This window comes from Perissodus microlepis, chromosome 19, assembly GCF_051167445.1.
Source record: "Perissodus microlepis isolate ML-2025 ecotype Zambia chromosome 19, ASM5116744v1, whole genome shotgun sequence".
Classification (NCBI taxonomy): Eukaryota; Metazoa; Chordata; class Actinopteri; order Cichliformes; family Cichlidae; genus Perissodus; species Perissodus microlepis.
In genome coordinates this window covers 921,227-943,211 of record NC_140479.1, presented here as the reverse complement: position 1 = coordinate 943,211, position 21,985 = coordinate 921,227, and the positions used below count along the sequence as shown (strand labels likewise).

The window sequence follows — 21,985 nt, the reverse complement described above, 5'->3', positions numbered from 1 at the left end:
AACCTACACATTGGGTCATAAAAATGAAAAATGTGTTTATGTTACATACATATTCAGTTATAATTGCCACGTTTAGGGTTAGCTGCCTCATTGTTAGCTTCTGCTTTGTATCCCAGACTTTGAGTAGGTCAGAGGGTACATTAACAGCCATCCAAGTATATCTGATGAGTCACTTCAGACTGTTTTTGTTTTTATTTTGTTGTACCTGTCTGAGAGAACAGTATCATTCTGAAACAGGCAGTCACTGCTTACCAACTAGCTGTAACTTAGCCCCTACCTAGCGTCTCCAGGTTGCTGTCGTTGTCGTCCCTTTGACTATTCAGCTGCTTTTCCAGAAAGAATCTCAGATGCACTCCAGCTCTGCTTTATACTGGAGTTAGTATTTCTGTTAACCTGTTCATTCTCTTACCTCTTAACCTCAAGAAAACAATTCATGTCTGCGTTTTATCCAGGCTTTATTATTGCAAATTATTAGGCGTTTTTAAGGCACTAAATGGATTAGCACCTTTCTGAACTTTTAAATAAGTAAACTAAGAACAGAACTTTAACTTCAGCTGGTCAGATGCTTCTGGTTGTTCCGAGATGCAGACTAAACCAAAGACTAAATCACATCTAGTTGTAGTTTTTAGTTTAGTTAATTATCATATCTTTGCTGAAAGTTGTCATTTGTCAACATTTTGTTAAAAGAAAGTAACACCAGAGTTTAACTGGTTCTTTGTTTGAATGTGCCTTTACTCCCAAAGTGTCATGATAGTTAGTCTGGTAGTTGTTGGTTTTTTTGGTAGTCCTGGACACAAACAACATGTTTCCAAACAGTACATTGCAAATTTTATTTTATAGACAAGTTTCTCTTTTCACTTAATTTCTTGCCATTTCGAGGTATTCTCCACTGTCTGATATGTTTGTTTGCGACACCGGATTCCTCAGAGAGGTGTGGCAGTCACATTATTAGTTCTATCTGCGTTCCTAGAGACGTAGCCAGATTTATTTTTTGCAGACGAGCTCTGTGCCTGTGGAGTGGCTTCTGTTAGGTGTGTCTGGAATGCCAGACGATCTGGTGTATTCATCTGTATAATCGTCTCACCTTGAAGCAATCTTATCAGGGTTTTTTCTTAAGGTCGGGAGAAAAGATAGTAGGATCAAGTTCATTCCCAGACTCAGGGGAAGGGTGGCAGTCAAGGAGCCATACTTAAGTTAGGGGACTGGTACAAAATCACAGGTATGCCAAATTATATGAAAACTGCATTGGAAATCCATGGTAACAGACCCCAAGATACTTAAACTCCTCCATTTGGGGCATGAACTAGCCCCCGACCCAGAGTGGGCACTCCACCCTTTTCCGGCTGAGAACCACGGCCTCAGATTTGCACCTCCGCGAATCGCTACCTTATCGTGGTGGAGGTGTTTGTGTGTCACAGGGATCCCAGGAGCTATGTTGTCCAGGGGCTTCTGCCCCCTGGTGTGGTCTCCCATGGCAAATTGGTCCTGGGTGAGGGACCAGACAAACAGCGATTCAGAAGACCCTTATGAGAAAACCATCGAGGGAACAATTCATCCAGCCCAGGATAGGGTTACCGGGGCCCCGCCCTGGAGCCAGGCCCAGAGATGGTACCCAAGGGTGAGCGTCTGGTAGCCGGCCCTTAGTCCAAGAGGCCCGGCCGGGCAGGGCCCGAAAAGGGGACATGGGCCCATCCTCCTGCAGGCCCACCACCTGCAGGCGCCATAGGGATAAGGGTGCATTGTGTGTCGGACGGCGGCCAGGAGCGGAGACCTTGGTGGACTGATCCCTGGCTACCAAGACTGGCAATTGTGATGTTAGTTGGACATCTTTGTAAAATTGATGAAATTATAAATGCAAGAAAGTACCACAAGATCTTCATCAACCATGGCATCTGAATAGTGTCTAATTGGCAGGACTTTGTTGTTGCGCATGACTGTGATCCCACACACAGCAACAAAGAAGAGCTTTGAATAACATCCTGGAGTAATTTTTTGTGTTTTTCAGCAACTGTCACACATGCTTCCCGAGCAAACTCAGCCCGTTGTTTTTTAGCAAATCTCTCACGCTGCTCCAGAGTTGATGGTCTTCTGGCATGGGCCTCGGACTTTATTATGGAGGTATTATGTATGCTGCATCCCCTCAGCATAATACTCCTTCCACTGTGGAGGGAGTATTAAAGTGTTGTTTGGGTTGTATCCCTCTTCTTTCTTTATCCAAACGTAAACAGTGCCTCATTGTCCAGAGAGAGTTCTAGTTTAGTCTCATCTGACCAAAGGATGCTTCCAGTATGCATAATCTCTCTCCAGGTTGTTCTAAGCATACTCCAGTCTGCTTTGAAAGTGTCTCTTCTGCAGAAGTGGAATTTTTCTTAGTTTGCAGCCTTGGAGTCCATTCCTGTGCAATGCTCTAGGGGTTGTTTTCTTTGATATTACAATTCCCAACTTGGCTAGGTCATTTATCATGTTAAGGTAAGGTCTGTATACATGTCTCTGATTACTTTTGTTTCTTGCATCTTACCTCTGCCAGGCTTGTTCTGCACTTCTTGATGATAATTCTCACTCCATTTTTGACCCTTGGAAATGCTGTGTTACCTTTGTGTATCCACAGAGATATAAAGAAATGAGAATGAGTCAAAGCCTTTGCATAGTGCTGTTTATTGAACCATATTGCCTGTGTGACACCACACTAGGGACAAGAGTTGAAAGTCAAGAGCAACTGCTCGACAATGCAAACACACGCAGCTATCTCTAGAGTTTGCAGAGAATGGTCTTTAAAAGAGAAAATATCCAGTAAGTGGCTGTTCTCTGGGTGAAAATGTCTTGTTGACTTCAGACAAGAATCGCTAGAATGCTTGAAGGCAGTAGAAAACAGCACGTCCAACCTTCAGGCAGATAGGCTACAGCTGTAGAAGACCACACCAGCTGCAACCCCTGTCATCTAAGAACAAGAGGCTGAAGCTACAGTTCACACAGGCTCACCAATATTAGACAGTAAAATATTGGGTAGTCTCATTAAGCTCTAAATCTGCTACCACATTCAGATGGTAGTGTCAGAATTTGGTGGAAACAACATGAAGCCATTGATGTATCCTGCCTTGTATCAGTAATTCGGGGTACTCAGTCTGTAAGTTGTACGTTTTTAGTATTTTGTATTTCAGCTAGGAGTTAGAACTAGGAAGTGGATGGCCTTTAATTAACCCCGGAATTGATTAGAGTGCAGGATTATATAATAGCTCAGTGAGCGTTGGGGTTCAGTTAGTTTTTGTGTGAGATGCTACTTGTACTCCCCTTGTACTGTTCATATTCTGTTGTGTGTTTCAGGGTGTGAGGAATACTTTAGCAGGGGAAGAATCCCAGGTGGAACGGCTCAAGGCTCAGCTCAGGGAGCTCTTCAGGTTCTCAGAGGACTCGCGTCACCTTTCTCATGATGTCTTGGCTGTTGTTAAAGAACATCAAAGGTATGTGCTAGGGAGCTTGTGTTTGTGTGGCAGTTTTTTTAAACCCCAAAACTAAAAATGAGGCCCCATAATGACTAATCATTTAGTAAAATTAATCATTTTACTTTCCTTAGATTACTGTTGTTATCTAAATGAGAATGTTAGAAGTGAAAGTGTATGCTTGCATACACTTTATAAATGCAGGTATGTTACATTATAAATGCTGTGTTTAGTTAGTGGAACCCCGACTTACGAAATTAATTCGTTCCAGAGGGTCTTTGGTAAGTCAAAAGTTTCATAAGTCGAAGCACCTTTTTCAAACACATTTGCATGACATACACTACCAGTCAAAAGTTTGGACACACCTTCTCATTTAATGTTTTTACTACTTTTCTACATTGTAGATACATACTGAAGGCAAATATAATATATATGAAGCATATATGGAGTTATGGATAAAACCTTTATATATGTCTTATATTTCAGATTCCTTAAAGTATCCACCCTTTGCTTTGTTGGCAGCTCTGCAAATCCTCGGCCTTCTCTCGTTGAGCTTCATGATGTAGTCACCTGAAATCGTTTTTACTTCACCACTGTGCCTTGTCAGGGTTCATTTGTGAAATTTCCTGTCTTCCTATTAAATTAGAAGCTGTGTCTGTGACTGGTAGTGTATCTTCACTGATGTGTCACCAGCAGTAGCTCTCAATCTAGGGAGAAATATGGAACTACCAGCAGGAATGTGGAACTTATTAGCTGCAAAATCTGACTCTGTTTATTTACTGTAAGGATAAATCATAACACCTTAGGGCTTCTGGGAAACTTCTTTTCAAATTGTAGTTGTACATTTCTTACGTGTTGTGTTTCAGTGTGAAATGTCGAGCAACTAGACTGTGTTCAGAGTCTGAGTTGGGACTGAGAAACATCCTCCAAGACCCGCTACTGGTCTACGACCAATGGAAAGATACGGTTTCTCAGGTGTTGGAAACTTCTGCTGAGGTCACAGACTTCTCCCATGTTGCCATGTTAGTCCAGAAGATTGAGGTAAAACAAATGAATTATCTTTAGAAGGACTTTTTGCTCATATAGAAAAATTCCTCACCTTTGTAAATTTGTGTATGTTAACCCCTGCAATTTGAATTGTTTGGTGCAACCAAGAAAAACTTTCATACTAGCTTAACACAAACGGAGCAGACACAATCATACAGGTTGGGAGGTCAGATGGGCTTTCAAAACGTGCTATCAACACCTGCTACCAATTTAGAATCAGCTCTTTAACCTGACATGTAGAGCAGGGCGATATGACCAAAAAAATTTATCACCATATACATTTGAAAATTTGCGATAACGATATAACTGACGATATAATTGACACGAGACAAAATACTTTACAACTCCACAACTTTATTAGTGCAAAAAACCCATCAATGTATTTTCACTTAAACAAGCAGCTGTTTTTTATGTGCATTAAAGTTATATAAAAATGTAACAGTGCAAATTCCTCGCTGACAGTTTAACCAAAAGGCATTTCCAGTGGAAACTGGCCGACACATCCTCAGCATAACCATGTATAATATCCACAACACTTAAAAAGAGGTTATACACACACAATACGGTAACATTATGTTGAAGCACAGTACGTATCACTCCGCGAGGCTCCGCCTACGACAGCAGTAATGCTCCGACAATCCATCAAGCGGTGCGGCTTCATAGCTTAGCAAAGTCGTACTGAAACATCTGACAGATTTTCGAGCGCCGTGCACATAAAATCGTTTCGAGGTCAGTAAACACAACCAGGATTCATACATCAGGCACACGGGATTATAAGGGGCTCTGTCGACTTTCAGAAAAATCAAAGGATTGATTTTAAGTGTGCCGTATTTTCCAAACAACACGGTAATAACGACGGCCCGCTAGCATGCTCTACCAAAAATAGCGCTTTGTTGTGTATCTGACGGTAAAGCTAAACCAGTTCCACCACTGAAGCTGCAGCATTTTTACAAACCAGTTCAGGTTCATCTGTTTCATTCAACGATCCGCTTTCGCTCTTCTCATTCTCCGTCGCCGCCATGTTCGTATGTAAACAAAGGCACTGCGCATGCGCGTTTTACCCATGTTCTATCGCGATATGTCATTTTCCTATCGTTGCCCAACATTACACCGGTATTACCGTGAACGGTATGATATGGCCCAGCCCTACTGACATGCATGTCTTCAGACTGTAGGGAAAAACTGAGCACAAACGGAGAAAAGGCATGCAGGCACAGGGAGAACATGAACACTCGCATAGAAAGGTTTCAACCCAGTTCGTTCTACATTCTACAAAGACCTCGGTGGGAAGATAAGATTCTATTGTCTGCTGCACTTTGGTCATCCTGATGTGCTTGTTTGTATTCATAAGATCATTGTATCATAGCTGGTTAGCTTTCTTCACTTTGGGAAGTTTTGAGTTACGTAACTCTGCACTGTAGGACAGTCAAACTTCTCAGTGAAAAGTTCTGTGTGAAAGTCTGCATAGAAATAATTTTTAGAGTTTCATTTGAATGTTCATGTAAATATGTGGACTTTGAGAAGCTGTATAATGCTAGCTGGGCAGCACAGTGGCCTCACAGCAAAAAGGTCCTCAGTTTGACTCCACCATCCATGTGCATCTATGCAACTCTATGTAAGTTTGGCACATGGAGTTTGAGTGGGTTCTCTCCAGGTACTCCGGCTTCTTCCCATGGTCCAAACGTGCAGTTAGTTGGGTTAGGTTAATCGATGATTCTAAATTGCCCTGTGACAGACTGGCAATCTGTCCAGGGTGCTGACTAAAAAGTTCAGGAATGAGACGTGTGAATATGTTCTTTTCTACTCTCGGCGCTAGTGTCTCCTGAAGGAAAGTGTGCAGCTGCAGGAGCGCTTCAGCCTGCTGGAAGTGAAAGGGGACCTGCTAGACTCTGTGTTTGGTCCTGAGAGGTCTGATGGACTGCAGAGCGAACTGAGCACTGCCATGAGGAACAGAGAACTGTTGCATGTTCAGCTGCAGCAGAGGAAGAGCAGGCTACAGGTATGAGCATGTTGGCGCCATCCACTCAGCTTTGTTTTGTCTTAGGTTTGAGTGTCAGTCTATTCAAAGCTTTACCGCATCCCTCAGGCTTAAAGAAAAGACCAAGACAAACTTTTTGGACTTTTAAACTGATCCTGAAATCATTAACAGGTCATGTTTGACAAGAAATGCTTACAGAGAGCGAAGAGAAAAGAGGGCGGAGTTGTCCAAGAGACAGTCTAAAAGAGAACGTGACTATCAAATCAGTAAATATTTTCAGAGGCTCCATAACAGTCACGGGTTTGCCTTTTGATATCAGACTATGGAACAATAAGTAACCTGGCAACTGTTTTGTAATTAGTTCGTGTCAGTGAACAGACAAGATTGTCTTGGTGAATGCCCTTCTGTCTCGCTTTACAATCGTATTTACTGCAGGCCTGCAGGATTTACTGCAGTGTAACAACAACGTCACTCATTAGATTTTGTGCAACACATGTGAGCTGTCACAGTTTAGAAACTGAAATCATCAGATGCATTTACTAACGGTGCATAAATGCATTCTAGTAAGTACATGCAGGTGACTTTTTCCTTCTCACAGGCATTCATTTCAAGAACCAAGGACTTCACTGACACCTACAAGCTGATGTGCTCAAAGTTGTCCAGTGTCAAAGGCAGACTGATGACAGCTGATGGTCTACAGCCTGACATTCTCGCCAAAAAAAGCCAGTCAGACCAGTTTGGGGTGAGTTTTTTCACCCGCCAGACTTTGGGTCTTTAACCAGCCACACCATAAATCCACTTGCCTATAATTTGACTCGTCTTCTATGACTGTGTCTTTCTAAGCTGACAAAACAGCTGTGACCTGTATGGGCATGGACAGCACTTGGAATAGATCGTCTGTATCCTGTTTGGCATCTGGCCTGTCGCACTCTCAGTGCTCAATCAGAGATCTGGCTGGTTTGAAGGCCAGGTCCAAAGCCATGTCGCTCTTTGCATTCCTCAAAAATGTTCTCATCATTGCTGGTACATAGTTGGACCGTGTTTGTCCAAGTATGCTGAAAGTTGGACTGTATTGTATTTGCTTATTTAATTTCAGTTGACATGAAGAGTCACGCTGTAAAGTGTAAACCCTTTAAATATGAGTTAGTCCGTCAATGTCAGGAAACGCTGTCTGTTCATATTATTTCATTCAGTTGCCTCATTTAAGTTTTTCAGTCCCGTAAGGTTCCAAAAATCACTCGTCTGAAGCAACATTTCACTCTGAAAATGAAATTCTTATCATTGCTCTCAATTCCAAAAGCAAATGAAATATGTCGTCCACTGCTTTTAATGCCTTTCTCGTCATCAGAAGTTCTGTTCAAATAGTCTGTTTCTCTCGGGAAGGTGAAGTAACGCGTGTGTGCTGGCCATGAGAAAGGCTATTGATATTCTCCAAATACTGAAAAAGGAGCTTTAGTGCTTCCTTCAGCAGACGGTTTATAGAAGCAGAAGAGATGACTCTATAAGGAGATGATGAATGATTGGCAAAGTAGAGAAGATCATCCAAATATAAATGTTAATCATAGCTGCATTTTTCATGCCAGAACTTACTGATGGCCTGTTAAAGGCACATGTTAACAATGAACTGTAACAAAATGTGCTTCTTGTCAAATTGTTGCCTTCCATGAAGAACGTAGCTTTATACAAGCGCAGTAAACCAAAATTCTGATGTATTTTAACCAATTAAAGTGTGCTTAAGCTTCTGTACGATTTAGGTTTCAGGTCGTTGTATTGTCAGCCTTTAGAATTATTGTTTATTTATATATTTATTATTATTAGTATTATTATTAGTAGTAATAGTAGTATTGCTGTTGTTTTTTTACTTGGGGCCAGCTGGCAGGAAAATGTATATTAGCCTGATGCTGCATTTGCAGGGTTACCTAATAGTGCACTAATTAACATACGAATGCAGCTAGTTTATTTCAGTTATAAGCAGCATTCAGCCGAGAGCAGTGCAAATGATCAGCTCAAAAACTAGCTGACCTGATAAAGGAGTAATGTATGTATCACAGTAATGCAGCAGTGTAATTGCTGGTTTTCAGTTTGTGTTTTCCTCTGAAAACATCAACAGTTCCGATAAATAAAAGGCAGGAGAAATAGTGTTAGTATAACTGTTGTGATAGAAACTGCTGGGGACTGTGTGAGGTCCTGTGGACTGAGTGCAGGATTTCTCAGAGGACAGCTGCATTACTACAAATTATTTGATGAAAACCTAACATCTCTTTCTAACAGTTGATCTGTACAATATATATAAGACACTTAATATTATTCACCGTCACTGCTGTGTGTTAGTGAAGTACTGTTATTATGACACGCTGTGTTTCAGTTCAGTGAAGCTGTACACTGTTTCATCAAAATCCCAGTATTACTAAGGAGAATGATGTAGTGCTCGTCTCAGGGCGAGGACTGCAATGAAGCAACACTGTAGTTTCCATATGGTAAGCATTCAACATGATGAACCAAGAGACTATAAGGGCAGCTGGATTCTTATAATACATCTTTAAATAGTCAATAATTGCATTATTTTATTTGACCAGTTGTTACAAAGGCTGATAAAGTTTGTTGTGTACTGCTGGAGGGCTTTATGAAAAGGTGATTAGTCTTTTGGTTATCTTGAATGTTTCAGACTGTGAATGTCTGATCTTGCCTGTACCTCTTCCCTTAGTGAAACTGAAGTTCACTTCAGTTGAAGTTTAGATGTGTACAAAATTGTATTTATTTATTTTTCATGTGCACACTTGCTTTTGTGTCTCCAGGTCATCCTAAAGGATGTAGAAGACTATGAAGCCCAGGTCATGGCACTTGAGACTCTGGTCTCCTCCAGTCAGACCAACAGGAATCAGTTTGAGAAACTCTGTGATGAATGGAAACATCTGCACATTGCAGTCACGGTGAGGGGACGTTCATATAAGAAGTGTGAATAGCCCATTTTTCCTAATACTCCCCTGGAACTGGGTACTTTACTTCTGCTGGAGTTAGATTATCTGTGACCCTGAAGTAATATGATCATGTTGAATAACGAGATAAGTACCCACCATGACCTCAACCATCCAAAACACTTTTATCTTGGCAGCAGGCAAGATTGTTTTTGATTCAAGCCCATGAACAGCAAGTCTCACACATTTCCAATGATTACAGAAGGGAGAGATGGTCTGCAACGTCTCCTTCTCGGGTGACAGTGCCGGAAGAACCAGAAAACGAAATAAGGAAGATGTGCAGAGCTGTAGTAACTACTGAAGGATAACGCTGATGAGCCATACCATGAAGATGCGATAGAGTTGTTGAAGCTAGATTTAAAAAGGAGAGGTGATGATCAGTGAGCAGCAGTATGGCTTCATGCTGAGAAAGAGAAACACAGATGTGATCTTTGCTTTGAGAGTGTTGATGGAGACGTATAAATAAAGTCTGGAGGCGCTTCACTATGTCTTTGTGGATCTAGAAAAGGGATATGATAGGATGTGTGGCGCATGACGATGTCAGGAGTGGCAGAGAAATATGGGAGAATAATGAGACAGTGGTGAGGTGTGTTGTAGCGGTGACAGATAGGTTGAATGTGGGAGTGTTTGCATCACTGATCTGCTCACAGCCCCTTCTTGCTTGTTATGGTGATGGACAGGTTGATGGATGAGTCTCTGTGGACTGTGATGTTTGCAGACAGTATTGTGATCTGTAGTCAGAGCAGGTGGAAGGTAACATGGAGAGCTGGGGGTATGCTCTGCAGAGAAAAAACTGTGTTAGGTGTTGTCATCTGTCTGATTTCTCTGACTTTTTATGTGATTTATTGCTCAGCAGGAAAAATTAATTATTGTTGGTAATTTTAACATCCATGCAGATCTATTATTACAGACACAATTGGCAATGTAAAGGAACCCACCCACCACTTAAACCACACTGCTGTACATCTTGTTCTGGAGTTGGAACATTTGAACATTTAACAGTGTTTCCTCACACACCTCAGTTTTCTCCCAAAATCCTGTTTTGTCTTATCTGTTTCTGATAGCATTTCATTTTACAATAACGGATTACACAGCAGTGAGAAATACTTTTCATCACAGTAGATGTCTTTCTGAAAGTGCTGTAACAAAGTTTAAGGATATAAGTCCTCCACTGTTATTTCCTTCAGTACCATGTGCTGACAGTGCAGAGCAGCTACACCAACTCTGTTCACAGAGGTTGATTATTGTGTTAAGAATTTCCTCTGGCTCCTCTGAAAAAGAGCCTTCAATCAGAAGTACTTAATAACAAACCTGCACCTTAAAGCAAATAACTCATAAGCTGGAGAGGAAATGGCATTTCACTGATTTCGAAGGTCTTCATTTAGCCTGGAAAAACACTTTGTTGCTCTGTTTTTAAAAAGAAAAAAAAGGCTAGAACATCTTACTATTCATCACTGATTGAAGAAGATAAGAACAAGCCTAGGTTTCTCTTCAGCTCTGTAGCCAGGCTGACAAAAAGGGAGACCTCTGTTGAGCCAAGCATTGTTTTAACCTTAAGTAGTAATGACTTCATTAATTTCTTGAGATTAAAGCTCTAACTATTAGAGGGGAACAATAATCTCACAAACATAACATTATGTTAGCCGACTAATCTTTGCTGTTGACAACAGCCCATATCCGTATAGACTTACTAGTCGTTTAATCTAACTGTTAAATGTTTAATTGATGCCCAGTGCCAGTAAATTATTTTCCTAAATGTTACGCAGTCGCTAGGAACATCCCTAGTACAGCTTTTTTCCATACCACTGATATTTATTTAGACTCTTTCTCCAATTGATCTTTCTCAATTAACTGTTACTGTACTCTGTCCTAAACATCTTAGAAACATTGTATCTAATCAGATGCTTACTCTGGATGCATTAGCGTAACTTTCAGTAGTACTTCTAAGTTCTTGACCAGCATATGTTGTCATAGCAGACACACTAGTAAGCTAACGTGGTTCTGTACTGTTCCCTGGTAATAAGGTCCAGTCAGAGATGTGGAATAATGTCACAGCGTTGAAGAACTTTATTTACAACGATGTGGTTCTGAAATTAATACAAATAAGAAATAACATAAACATCTCTTTCAGTGGTTCAGCATCTCTCACATTCAGTATTACAGAGAACACCATACCAAATTATGCATGGACAGAAACGGATACCACAAAAGGATTATCATAACGACATAACAGGATGAATAAACACAGAATCATAGTCAAGTTAGGCTAATTCTCTCATTTGTGACTCGACACCACCCTCGACACAATTGCTCACTCAAATGCCGTTATGCTTACACAGGGGTTCTTAGCAAAAACAGGTTCGTGTGCTAGCACAGAAACTACATCAGGGAAAATCTTTGTGAACATTAACTCTCCACAACAGCTGAAAACAACTTAGAAATGAGGAGTAGCCTGTGAAGCCAGGCTACTACCTACTTTGCTTCGACAGTATAGCTGCTGACACACAGCTAATAATAACAGCTGTCCACATGGGTATATTAAATGCAACTGAAATAAAATATGTTCCCAATGTGACTGTTTCTATGAACGCACACTTGCCAGCATTAGTCCACTTCCGTTCAGATCCATAACTTGCCTGCAATTGTTGCATCAAGGATGGACTCTGGCTATTGGCCCCTGTGGGAATTATGCTCCTCCCATGCAGGTACCGCATGCCCGGGCAGGAGGACTTTTTAACATATGTTCTTGAATGTATATAAAACAAATATTTAGGATTGCTTTCTTACATTTGCACAATATCTCTAAAATTAGAAACATCCTGTCTCAGAGTGATCCTGCAAAACTAGTTCATGCATTTATTACTTCTAGGCTGGAGTATTGTAATTCAGTATTTAGGATGTCCTAAAAACTCCACAAAGCCTCCATTTGATCCAAAATGCTGCAGTGAGTACAGACAAAGACTAGAAAGAGAGAGCATATGTCCTTGAATGTCCTAGAATTATCATCTTCTCTTGAAGACCTCATAGTATCCCAGTAGAGCATTTCGGTATCAGACTGCTGGTGTACTTGTTGTTCCTGGAGTATTTAAAAGTAGAATGGGTGGTAGAGCGTTCAGCTTTCAGGCCCCTCATCTGTCGAACCAGTTCACAGTTTGGATTCAGGAGACAGACACCCTGTCTTCTTTTAAGATTATGCTTAAAATGTTCCTTTTTGACAAAACTTCTTTCAGGTGACACTGAATCCTCCCTTACTTACACTGCAATAGTTTTAAGCTTCTACGTAGCTACTACTAAGCTACTTTCCATGATGCATGTTTCTTCTTTCCTGACCTTTTCTTTTTTATCTTTTTTTTTTTAAATCTTTTCAGCCAAAAGAATCCTGCACTGCATGGATTCTAAGTTGTTTTTTTCTTTTATGTACAGGCAAAGGTAGATGAGAGTGACAAAATTGTTGCAGAACATGAGAGGTTCCACGACAGCCTTCTAAACATCGAGAAGTGGCTGATGATCATGAAGCAGAAGCTGATGTCCTTCCACAGCCCAACAGGAGAGTGGAGCATAGAGGGGCGCCGGCATGAAGCTGAGGTCTGTGTGTGTTTGCCAGTTACACTGGATGTGCTAAAAACAATTAGATAGATAGATAGATAGATAGATAGATAGATAGATAGATAGATAGATAGATAGATAGATAGATATAGGACAATTCACATACCTAACTTTTTAAACGAAAAACAGGAGAAAACGTAATCAACAAAAATGGCTTCTCACACCTACTAGGCTGCTCCAGTGGACAATATATACAGTGGGGCAAAAAAGTATTTAGTCAGCCACCGATTGTGCAAGTTCCCCCACTTAAAATGATGACAGAGGTCAGTAATTTGCACCAGAGGTACACTCCAACTGTGAGAGACAGAATGTGAAAAAAAAAAATCCATGAATCCACATGGTAGGATTTGTAAAGAATTTATTCGTAAATCAGGGTGGAAAATAAGTATTTGGTCAATAACAAAAATACAACTCAATACTTTGTAACATAACCTTTGTTGGCAATAACAGAGGTCAAACGTTTACTATAGGTCTTTACCAGGTTTGCACACACAGTAGCTGGTATTTTGGCCCATTCCTCCATGCAGATCTTCTCGAGAGCAGTGATGTTTTGGGGCTGTCGCCGAGCAACACGGACTTTCAACTCCCACCACAGATTTTCTATGGGGTTGAGGTCTGGAGACTGGCTAGGCCACTCCAGGACTTTCAAATGCTTCTTACGGAGCCACTCCTTTGTTGCCCGGGCGGTGTGTTTTGGATCATTGTCATGTTGGAAGACCCAGCCTCGTTTCATCTTCAAAGTTCTCACTGATGGAAGGAGGTTTTGGCTCAAAATCTCACGATACATGGCCCCATTCATTCTGTCCTTAACACGGATCAGTCGTCCTGTCCCCTTGGCAGAAAAACAGCCCCATAGCATGATGTTTCCACCCCCATGCTTCACAGTAGGTATGGTGTTCTTGGGATGCAACTCAGTATTCTTCTTCCTCCAAACACGACGAGTTGAGTTTATACCAGAAAGTTCTACTTTGGTTTCATCTGACCACATGACATTCTCCCAATCCTCTGCTGTATCATCCATGTGCTCTCTGGCAAACTTCAGACGGGCCTGGACATGCACTGGCTTCAGCAGCGGAACACGTCTGGCACTGCGGGATTTGATTCCCTGCCGTTGTAGTGTGTTACTGATGGTGGCCTTTGTTACTGTGGTCCCAGCTCTCTGCAGGTCATTCACCAGGTCCCCCCGTGTGGTTCTGGGATCTTTGCTCACCGTTCTCATGATCATTTTGACCCCACGGGATGAGATCTTGCGTGGAGCCCCAGATCGAGGGAGATTATCAGTGGTCTTGTATGTCTTCCATTTTCTGATGATTGCTCCCACAGTTGATTTTTTCACACCAAGCTGCTTGCCTATTGTAGATTCACTCTTCCCAGTCTGGTGCAGGTCTACAATACTTTTCCTGGTGTCCTTCGAAAGCTCTTTGGTCTTGGCCATGGCGGAGTTTGGAGTCTGACTGTTTGAGGCTGTGGACAGGTGTCTTTTATACAGATGATGAGTTCAAACAGGTGCCATTCATACAGGTAACGAGTGGGGGACAGAAAAGCTTCTTACAGAAGACGTTACAGGTCTGTGAGAGCCAGAGATTTTCCTTGTTTGAGGTGACCAAATACTTATTTTCCACCCTGATTTACGAATAAATTCTTTACAGGGTGGAAAATAAGTATTTGGTCACCTCAAACAAGGAAAATCTCTGGCTCTCACAGACCTGTAACGTCTTCTGTAAGAAGCTTTTCTGTCCCCCACTCGTTACCTGTATGAATGGCACCTGTTTGAACTCATCATCTGTATAAAAGACACCTGTCCACAGCCTCAAACAGTCAGACTCCAAACTCCGCCATGGCCAAGACCAAAGAGCTTTCGAAGGACACCAGGAAAAGTATTGTAGACCTGCACCAGACTGGGAAGAGTGAATCTACAATAGGCAAGCAGCTTGGTGTGAAAAAATCAACTGTGGGAGCAATCATCAGAAAATGGAAGACATACAAGACCACTGATAATCTCCCTCGATCTGGGGCTCCACGCAAGATCTCATCCCGTGGGGTCAAAATGATCATGAGAACGGTGAGCAAAGATCCCAGAACCACACGGGGGGACCTGGTGAATGACCTGCAGAGAGCTGGGACCACAGTAACAAAGGCCACCATCAGTAACACACTACAACGGCAGGGAATCAAATCCCGCAGTGCCAGACGTGTTCCGCTGCTGAAGCCAGTGCATGTCCAGGCCCGTCTGAAGTTTGCCAGAGAGCACATGGATGATACAGCAGAGGATTGGGAGAATGTCATGTGGTCAGATGAAACCAAAGTAGAACTTTCTGGTATAAACTCAACTCGTCGTGTTTGGAGGAAGAAGAATACTGAGTTGCATCCCAAGAACACCATACCTACTGTGAAGCATGGGGGTGGAAACATCATGCTATGGGGCTGTTTTTCTGCCAAGGGGACAGGACGACTGATCCGTGTTAAGGACAGAATGAATGGGGCCATGTATCGTGAGATTTTGAGCCAAAACCTCCTTCCATCAGTGAGAACTTTGAAGATGAAACGAGGCTGGGTCTTCCAACATGACAATGATCCAAAACACACCGCCCGGGCAACAAAGGAGTGGCTCCGTAAGAAGCATTTGAAAGTCCTGGAGTGGCCTAGCCAGTCTCCAGACCTCAACCCCATAGAAAATCTGTGGTGGGAGTTGAAAGTCCGTGTTGCTCGGCGACAGCCCCAAAACATCACTGCTCTCGAGAAGATCTGCATGGAGGAATGGGCCAAAATACCAGCTACTGTGTGTGCAAACCTGGTAAAGACCTATAGTAAACGTTTGACCTCTGTTATTGCCAACAAAGGTTATGTTACAAAGTATTGAGTTGTATTTTTGTTATTGACCAAATACTTATTTTCCACCCTGATTTACGAATAAATTCTTTACAAATCCTACCATGTGGATTCATGGATTTTTTTTTTTTCACATTCTGTCTCTCACAGTTGGAGTGTACCTCTGGTGCAAATTACTGACCTCTGTCATCATTTTAGGTGGGGGAACTTGCACAATCGGTGGCTGACTAAATACTTTTTTGCCCCACTGTAGAAGGTGAAAAACCCCCCGCAATTGCTACTTTACAAATCTATTTACAGCTATTTACAAGATTAAGGTTCTAACGCCAGACACACACACAAAAAGGTTGTACTTGGTTATACTTGCAAATCAATGGGCAAAGACGCAAACAAATCAAAATCACAGGTCCTTTGTTGGATGGTGGAGGCTAGGAGAGAGGGGGCCAGGTGGCTGTCATTTGGTGGTTAAATACTGGGGTGATCAACCAATCAACCAATCTCAGGACAAGAAGAGACTCCACCCAACTACTCAGCAGGCACGCCCAGGTGTCCACCCCCTAAGAAAAAAAAAACCCCACAGCCATCCTCTGGTGGGAGGAATCACACATAAAACAAACACTGACAACGTTGGATCATAACATTTCCCCCCACCCAAAAATCAAACATTTAACCCCTAATGAAATGTTTGATTCATGACCTAGAGAGGGCATCAGACATGACATTCCCTAAGCCCTTTTTGTACCGGATTTCAATGTTGAAGTCCTGGAGGAGTAGGGACCAACGCATAAGGTGCTAGTTGCTGTTCTGCATCCGAGTTAGGAACTGGAGAGGGTTGTGGTCAGAGAACACGACGGTTGGAAGGGGACTGGACCCAAGGTACACTTCAAAGTGCTGCAAGGCTGGCAATAAGGCTAAGGCTTCCTTTTCAATCGTGCTGTAATGTAATTGGTGTTTTAGGAATTTTTTGGAAAAGAAACAGACTGCATGGTCAATGCCATGTTCATCCTCCTGTAGAAGCACTGCATCAGCCCCCAAAGCACTGGCGTCCACCTCAAGCTTGAACGGACGTGTGAAATCAGGGGCGACCAGCACAGGAGCACTGCAAAGGAGAGCTGTGGCAGGTTCGAAAGCAAACTGACATGTCTCTGGCCACACGAATGGTGACTTTGGACTGGCAAAACAAAGGCGGTGATTTCAGACGCATGTTTAGTTAACGGAACTTGCCAGTATGCCTTTAGGAGGTCAAGCTTGGTCACGAAGGTTGCTGAACCCACACGGTCGACCAGGTCATCCATGCGTGGGAGTCAGAAAGAGTCTGGTTTTGTAACAGCATTTACTTTTCGGTAGTCGTTACAGAAACGGGAGGTTTGATTGGGTTTCGGAACGAGCAGTGATGGTGAGCTCCAAGAGCTATTACTGGGAAGGGCAAAACCGTGGTCAAGAAGATACTGGACTACTTGCTGCATTATGGCACGCTTAGTGGGATTTACTCTGTAGGTATGTTGCTTTAATGGTTTGTGGTCACCCACATCAATATTGTGACTTAGCACGTGCGTTTGAGTTGGGATATCACCAATAAGAGTTGGGTAATTGTTAATGAGCTCACGGACATCAGATTTGGTAGGATCAGATAGATGTGTTAAATAGATATCCAAGTCAGCCAAGATTTCAGAGTTCCTCAGACACGCACCGGAAACAGAGCTGTGCCTGTCATCCCACCCATCATCGCAGGGACTATATGAGGGTTGAGAGACACCGACACAATAGGTGACACAGCAAGCGACGGACCAGAGCGTTCACGGCCAACATACTCCTTCAGCATGTTGATGTGACAGACGCGACTTTTCTTCTTACGGTCAGGGGTTAACACAACATAATCGGTTTCACTCAGTTTGCGCTCAATGACATACGGGCCGGAAAACTTTGCCTGCAGGGGAGAACCAACGACAGGCAAGAAAAACAGCACGTGATCACCTGACTGGAACATTTGTGCTACAGACTTTTTATCAAAATTGGTTTTCATTCTGACCTGAGCCTTTGCTAGCGCGTCACGAGCAAAATTGCAGGCATTGTGCAGCCTCTCTCTAAACAAACTAACATAGTCCAGAATGTTTTCTCTTGGACGATGCCTATCTCAGAGAAATTTCTCTTTCAAAAGACATAGCGGAAGGCGCACAGTGTGGCCAAAAACGAAATCAGCTGGACTGAACCCCAAAGACTCCTGGCACGTCTCCCTGACGGCGAACAACAGTAGTGGCAACTCCTCATCCCACTCACGGCTTGACTCAGAGCAAAATTTGCGAAGCATGTTTTTCAGAGTTTGGTGGAACCTTTCTAAGGCACCCTGGCTCTCCGGGTGATACGCACTGGAAGTGTGATGGTTAACACCGAGCTCTGTCATGACTTTGCCCTGATCTGTTTGGATGCGTTTAGGCAGTCCAAAGGTAGAAACGAACTTAACAAGTGCTTTCACAATCCCACGGGTTTTTAATGAGCGCAACGGAATGGCCTCAGGATAACGGGTGGCAGTGCACATCATGGTGAGGAGGTATTGGTTTCCGGATTTTGTTTTTGGAAGAGGACCAACACAATTAACAATAACATGCTCAAATGATTCTCCAACGACTGGAATGGGTTGCAACGGTGCGACAGGAATCACCTGATTAGGTTTACCTACAGGCTGACATGTACGGCACGAGCGGCAGAATTTTACTACATCAGATTTAAGACCAGGCCAGAAGAAGTAACGGAGGATACGGTTGTATGTTTTTGTGATTCCCAAGTAACTGGACATGATGTGGTCATGTGCTAAGCTTAGGACCTGGGAACGGAATGACTGCGGAACAACAATTTGCTGCACTCCCTCATGGGTGCAGCCAGAACTGGGAGTCCAGTAGCGCATCAGCACACCATCTTCAATGAGGTAAGATGCAGATTTCCCAGGTTCCTTCACATAAGCCCAACAGGATGACAAGCTTTCATCATTTCTCTTTATCTACTGAGAGTGTCATAGCTTCCTCATCAGGCTGAAGCTCTACTGAAACGGGTACTTTCACAGTCGGGTGGTGCGCTTGTTGGATCTGAATCACTCAGGAAAGAGTCGCTAAGAGCCACCAAGTCTCCATGTTTGCTTGCCTGCGCACGTGTCACAGCACACACAGGAAACAAAGGAACAGAGTTTGGTGCGACAAGATCAAAACCACTGTTGTCTGTAACTGGTGTTTCGACTACCTCAGGCAACGGAAAAACCTTGCAGCCAGCTAGATCGTTTCCAAGGATGATGTCAATGCCTGCAGCCGGTAACTGGGGTCGCTCACCAAGTTTAACTTCACCCGACACAAACTGAGACGAGAGCTGCACAAAGTGCAAAGGCACACGCATTACACACATTCTAACTCCCCACGCTAACACATCGGCACCGCAATAGGATTGAGCTGAGAACGGTAAGACACTCACGAATGAGCGACTGTTTTGCACCAGTGTCACGCAAAATACTGACAGGAATCCTCTTTTCTTCTCCCAATAATGAAACAAAACCTTCTGACACACAAGGCTTGAACTCTTTATCTACTTTATCACTTCGAATTACAGTCACACCTTCTAAGACATGAAGTTTGGTCTGTAGAAGGTTTATTGGGGAAGGAGATTCACCCTTCCCGGACTGTTCCTTTTGAGAACGGAACAAGCAGCAATGAGGTGTCCCTGCTCATGGCAATAATAACACTCTCTATTTTCAGTGGATGCGGTGGTGGTACGACGGGTGTTCTTTGGAGACCTGTTTTTTGGGCTAACTGAACCTGGTGTGTTGTGAATAGGAGGTGTAAACACACTTTTGTGTGTCAGCGCAAACTCATCAGCCTGTACAGCAGCAGCGGCAAGGGTTGTAACCTTCTGTTCGTTTAAGTAGGTTATCGCTTTTTCTGGGAGTTGACTTTTGAACTTTTCCAACAACACCAGCTCACGCAAGTCATCTAAGGTTTTTACTTTGGTAGCGTGACACCATTTTATCGAACAGAGTTTTCTTTTCTCTGGCAAACTCCACATAAGTCTGGGTGGCAGATTTTTTCATATTCCTAAATGTTTGCCTATAAACCTCTGGCACAAGCTCGTATGCACGCAGGACAACGTCATAGTCCAAACTGTCCTCACGTGAAAGAGCTGTGCATACCTCTTGAGCTTTCCCCACCAATTTGCACTGAAGTAAAAGAGACCATACATTCTTTGGCCAGTGTAGTGCACCTGCAATGCACTCAAACGCTGTGAAATAAGAGTCTACCTCAGTTTCTCTAAATGCTGGGACTAATTTGATGTGCCTACTTACATCAAAGCTGTCTTCTGGCTTACGGGATGGTGACTGCGGGGATGGTGACTGCGGAGGTGGTGACTGGCGGGGATGGTGACTGCGGGGATGGTGACTGCGGGGATGGTGACTGCGGAGGTGGTGACTGCGGGGATGGTGACTGCGGGGATGGTGACTGCGGAGGTGGTGACTGCGGAGGTGGTGACTGCGGGGGTGGCGACTGCGGAGGTGGTGACTGCGAGGATGGTGACTGCGAGGATGGTGACTGCAGAGGTGGTGACTGCGAGGATGGTGACTGCGAGGATGGTGACTGCGGAGGTGGTGACTGCGAGGATGGTGACTGCGGGGTTTGGTGACTGCAGGGATGGCGACTGCGGAGGTGGTGACTGCGAGGATGGTGACTGCGGGGATTGGTGACTGCGGAGGTGGCGACTGCGAGGATGGTGACTGCGGGGATGGCGACTGCGGGGATGGCGACTGCGGGGATGGCGACTGCGAGGATGGTGACTGTGAGGATGGTGACTGGGAGGATGGTGACTGCGGGGATTGGTGACTGCGGGGATGGCGACTGCGGAGGTGGCGACTGCGGGGGTGGCGACTGCGGAGGTGGCGACTGCGGAGGTGGCGACTGCGAGGATGGTGACTGCGGAGGTGGTGACTGCGAGGATGGTGACTGCGGGGATGGCGACTGCGGGGATGGCGACTGCGAGGATGGTGACTGCGGGGATGGCGACTGCGGGGATGGTGACTGCGGGGATGACCGAGGTGTAGGAGGACTGGCAGATACAGCGGCTCCCCTCTCTATCTCCAGAGCCCTCACCCTTAAGTGCATGGCTTCCACCTCCAACTGCTGCTTTTTTAACTCAACCTCCTTTATGCGCAGTGTTAACTGCAGCTCTTCCGCAGAAGGGCCAGTTTGAGGAGGGAGATTTTTCAGTGGGGCAGGAATACCAGCAACAGCTCCAAGCTCAACTCCTTCCACAGGAGCTGGCTCACCAAACAACCCCCTTTCATGCAGTTTAACACACAGGAGCTCTTTCAGCTCTTTTTTTCTTTGCATTCAATGGCACAGTCACATCAAAGAAACTGGCAATAAGAATGAGGTCATCCTTTTTACATCTGTTCAACTTTTCCTCATTTGGACTTAAAGTGAAATCCTCCAATTTAAATTCCATACTAACACATACCCCCACACAAGATAAAACTGCCAACCAGAAAAACAGAGCCAACAAAGGACACTGGTAACCTACCCGCGACAATGGCAACAAACAAAGAACGAACAAGCTCACGCTCCAAGTCAACCCGACGAGACAAAAAAAATGGATGAGCCCCCCAATTCATGTGACGTTCTTAGTCTCGCCGTGCATTGAACGCAAAAAGAAATTGGTCCCACTCACGCACCACCCAAGAAAGAACACAAACAGTAATATCTTTTAAAGTGCTAAGCAGCCATTTATTTGCTTCAGCAGTGAGCAATGCCAAAAATAACAAACAAAACTCCCTAATGGTCCCTATGCTTTCCTACACCAATGAAAACCAACCAAAAGACAATCCTCTGGTGGGAGGAATCACGCATAAAACAAACACTGACAACATTGGATCATAACAGTGGCTAGTTATGTGTTTTGTTTTGTTTTTACGCATATTGTTCATATTGTTTCCTGCCCTCCTTTTAACGGTTTCTTTTATTCTGTCTTATGCTATTGCTCTGACCGACTGTGAAGCGCTTTGGTCAACTTTGTTTTGTTTATTATGTGCTACAGAAATAAATTTTGATTTGATTTGATTATGATGAATCTTTGCTATGTCCAGA

At 43.6% G+C, this 21,985-nt stretch overlaps 1 protein-coding gene across 2 annotated transcripts in view; it reads left to right on the top strand.

Moving 5' to 3' along the window:
• Nucleotides 1-21,985, top strand: part of syne3 (spectrin repeat containing, nuclear envelope family member 3) — a 56,311-nt gene that overhangs the window by 16,761 nt on the left and 17,565 nt on the right. For both annotated transcript variants that reach the window (XM_084914132.1, XM_084914131.1), the window contains exons 7-12: nt 3,322-3,458; nt 4,304-4,478; nt 6,301-6,483; nt 7,061-7,204; nt 9,258-9,392; nt 12,861-13,022. In XM_084914132.1, coding sequence (XP_084770258.1) covers nt 3,322-3,458; nt 4,304-4,478; nt 6,301-6,483; nt 7,061-7,204; nt 9,258-9,392; nt 12,861-13,022 — 936 coding nt within the window. The remainder of the gene's footprint in view (nt 1-3,321; nt 3,459-4,303; nt 4,479-6,300; nt 6,484-7,060; nt 7,205-9,257; nt 9,393-12,860; nt 13,023-21,985) is intronic.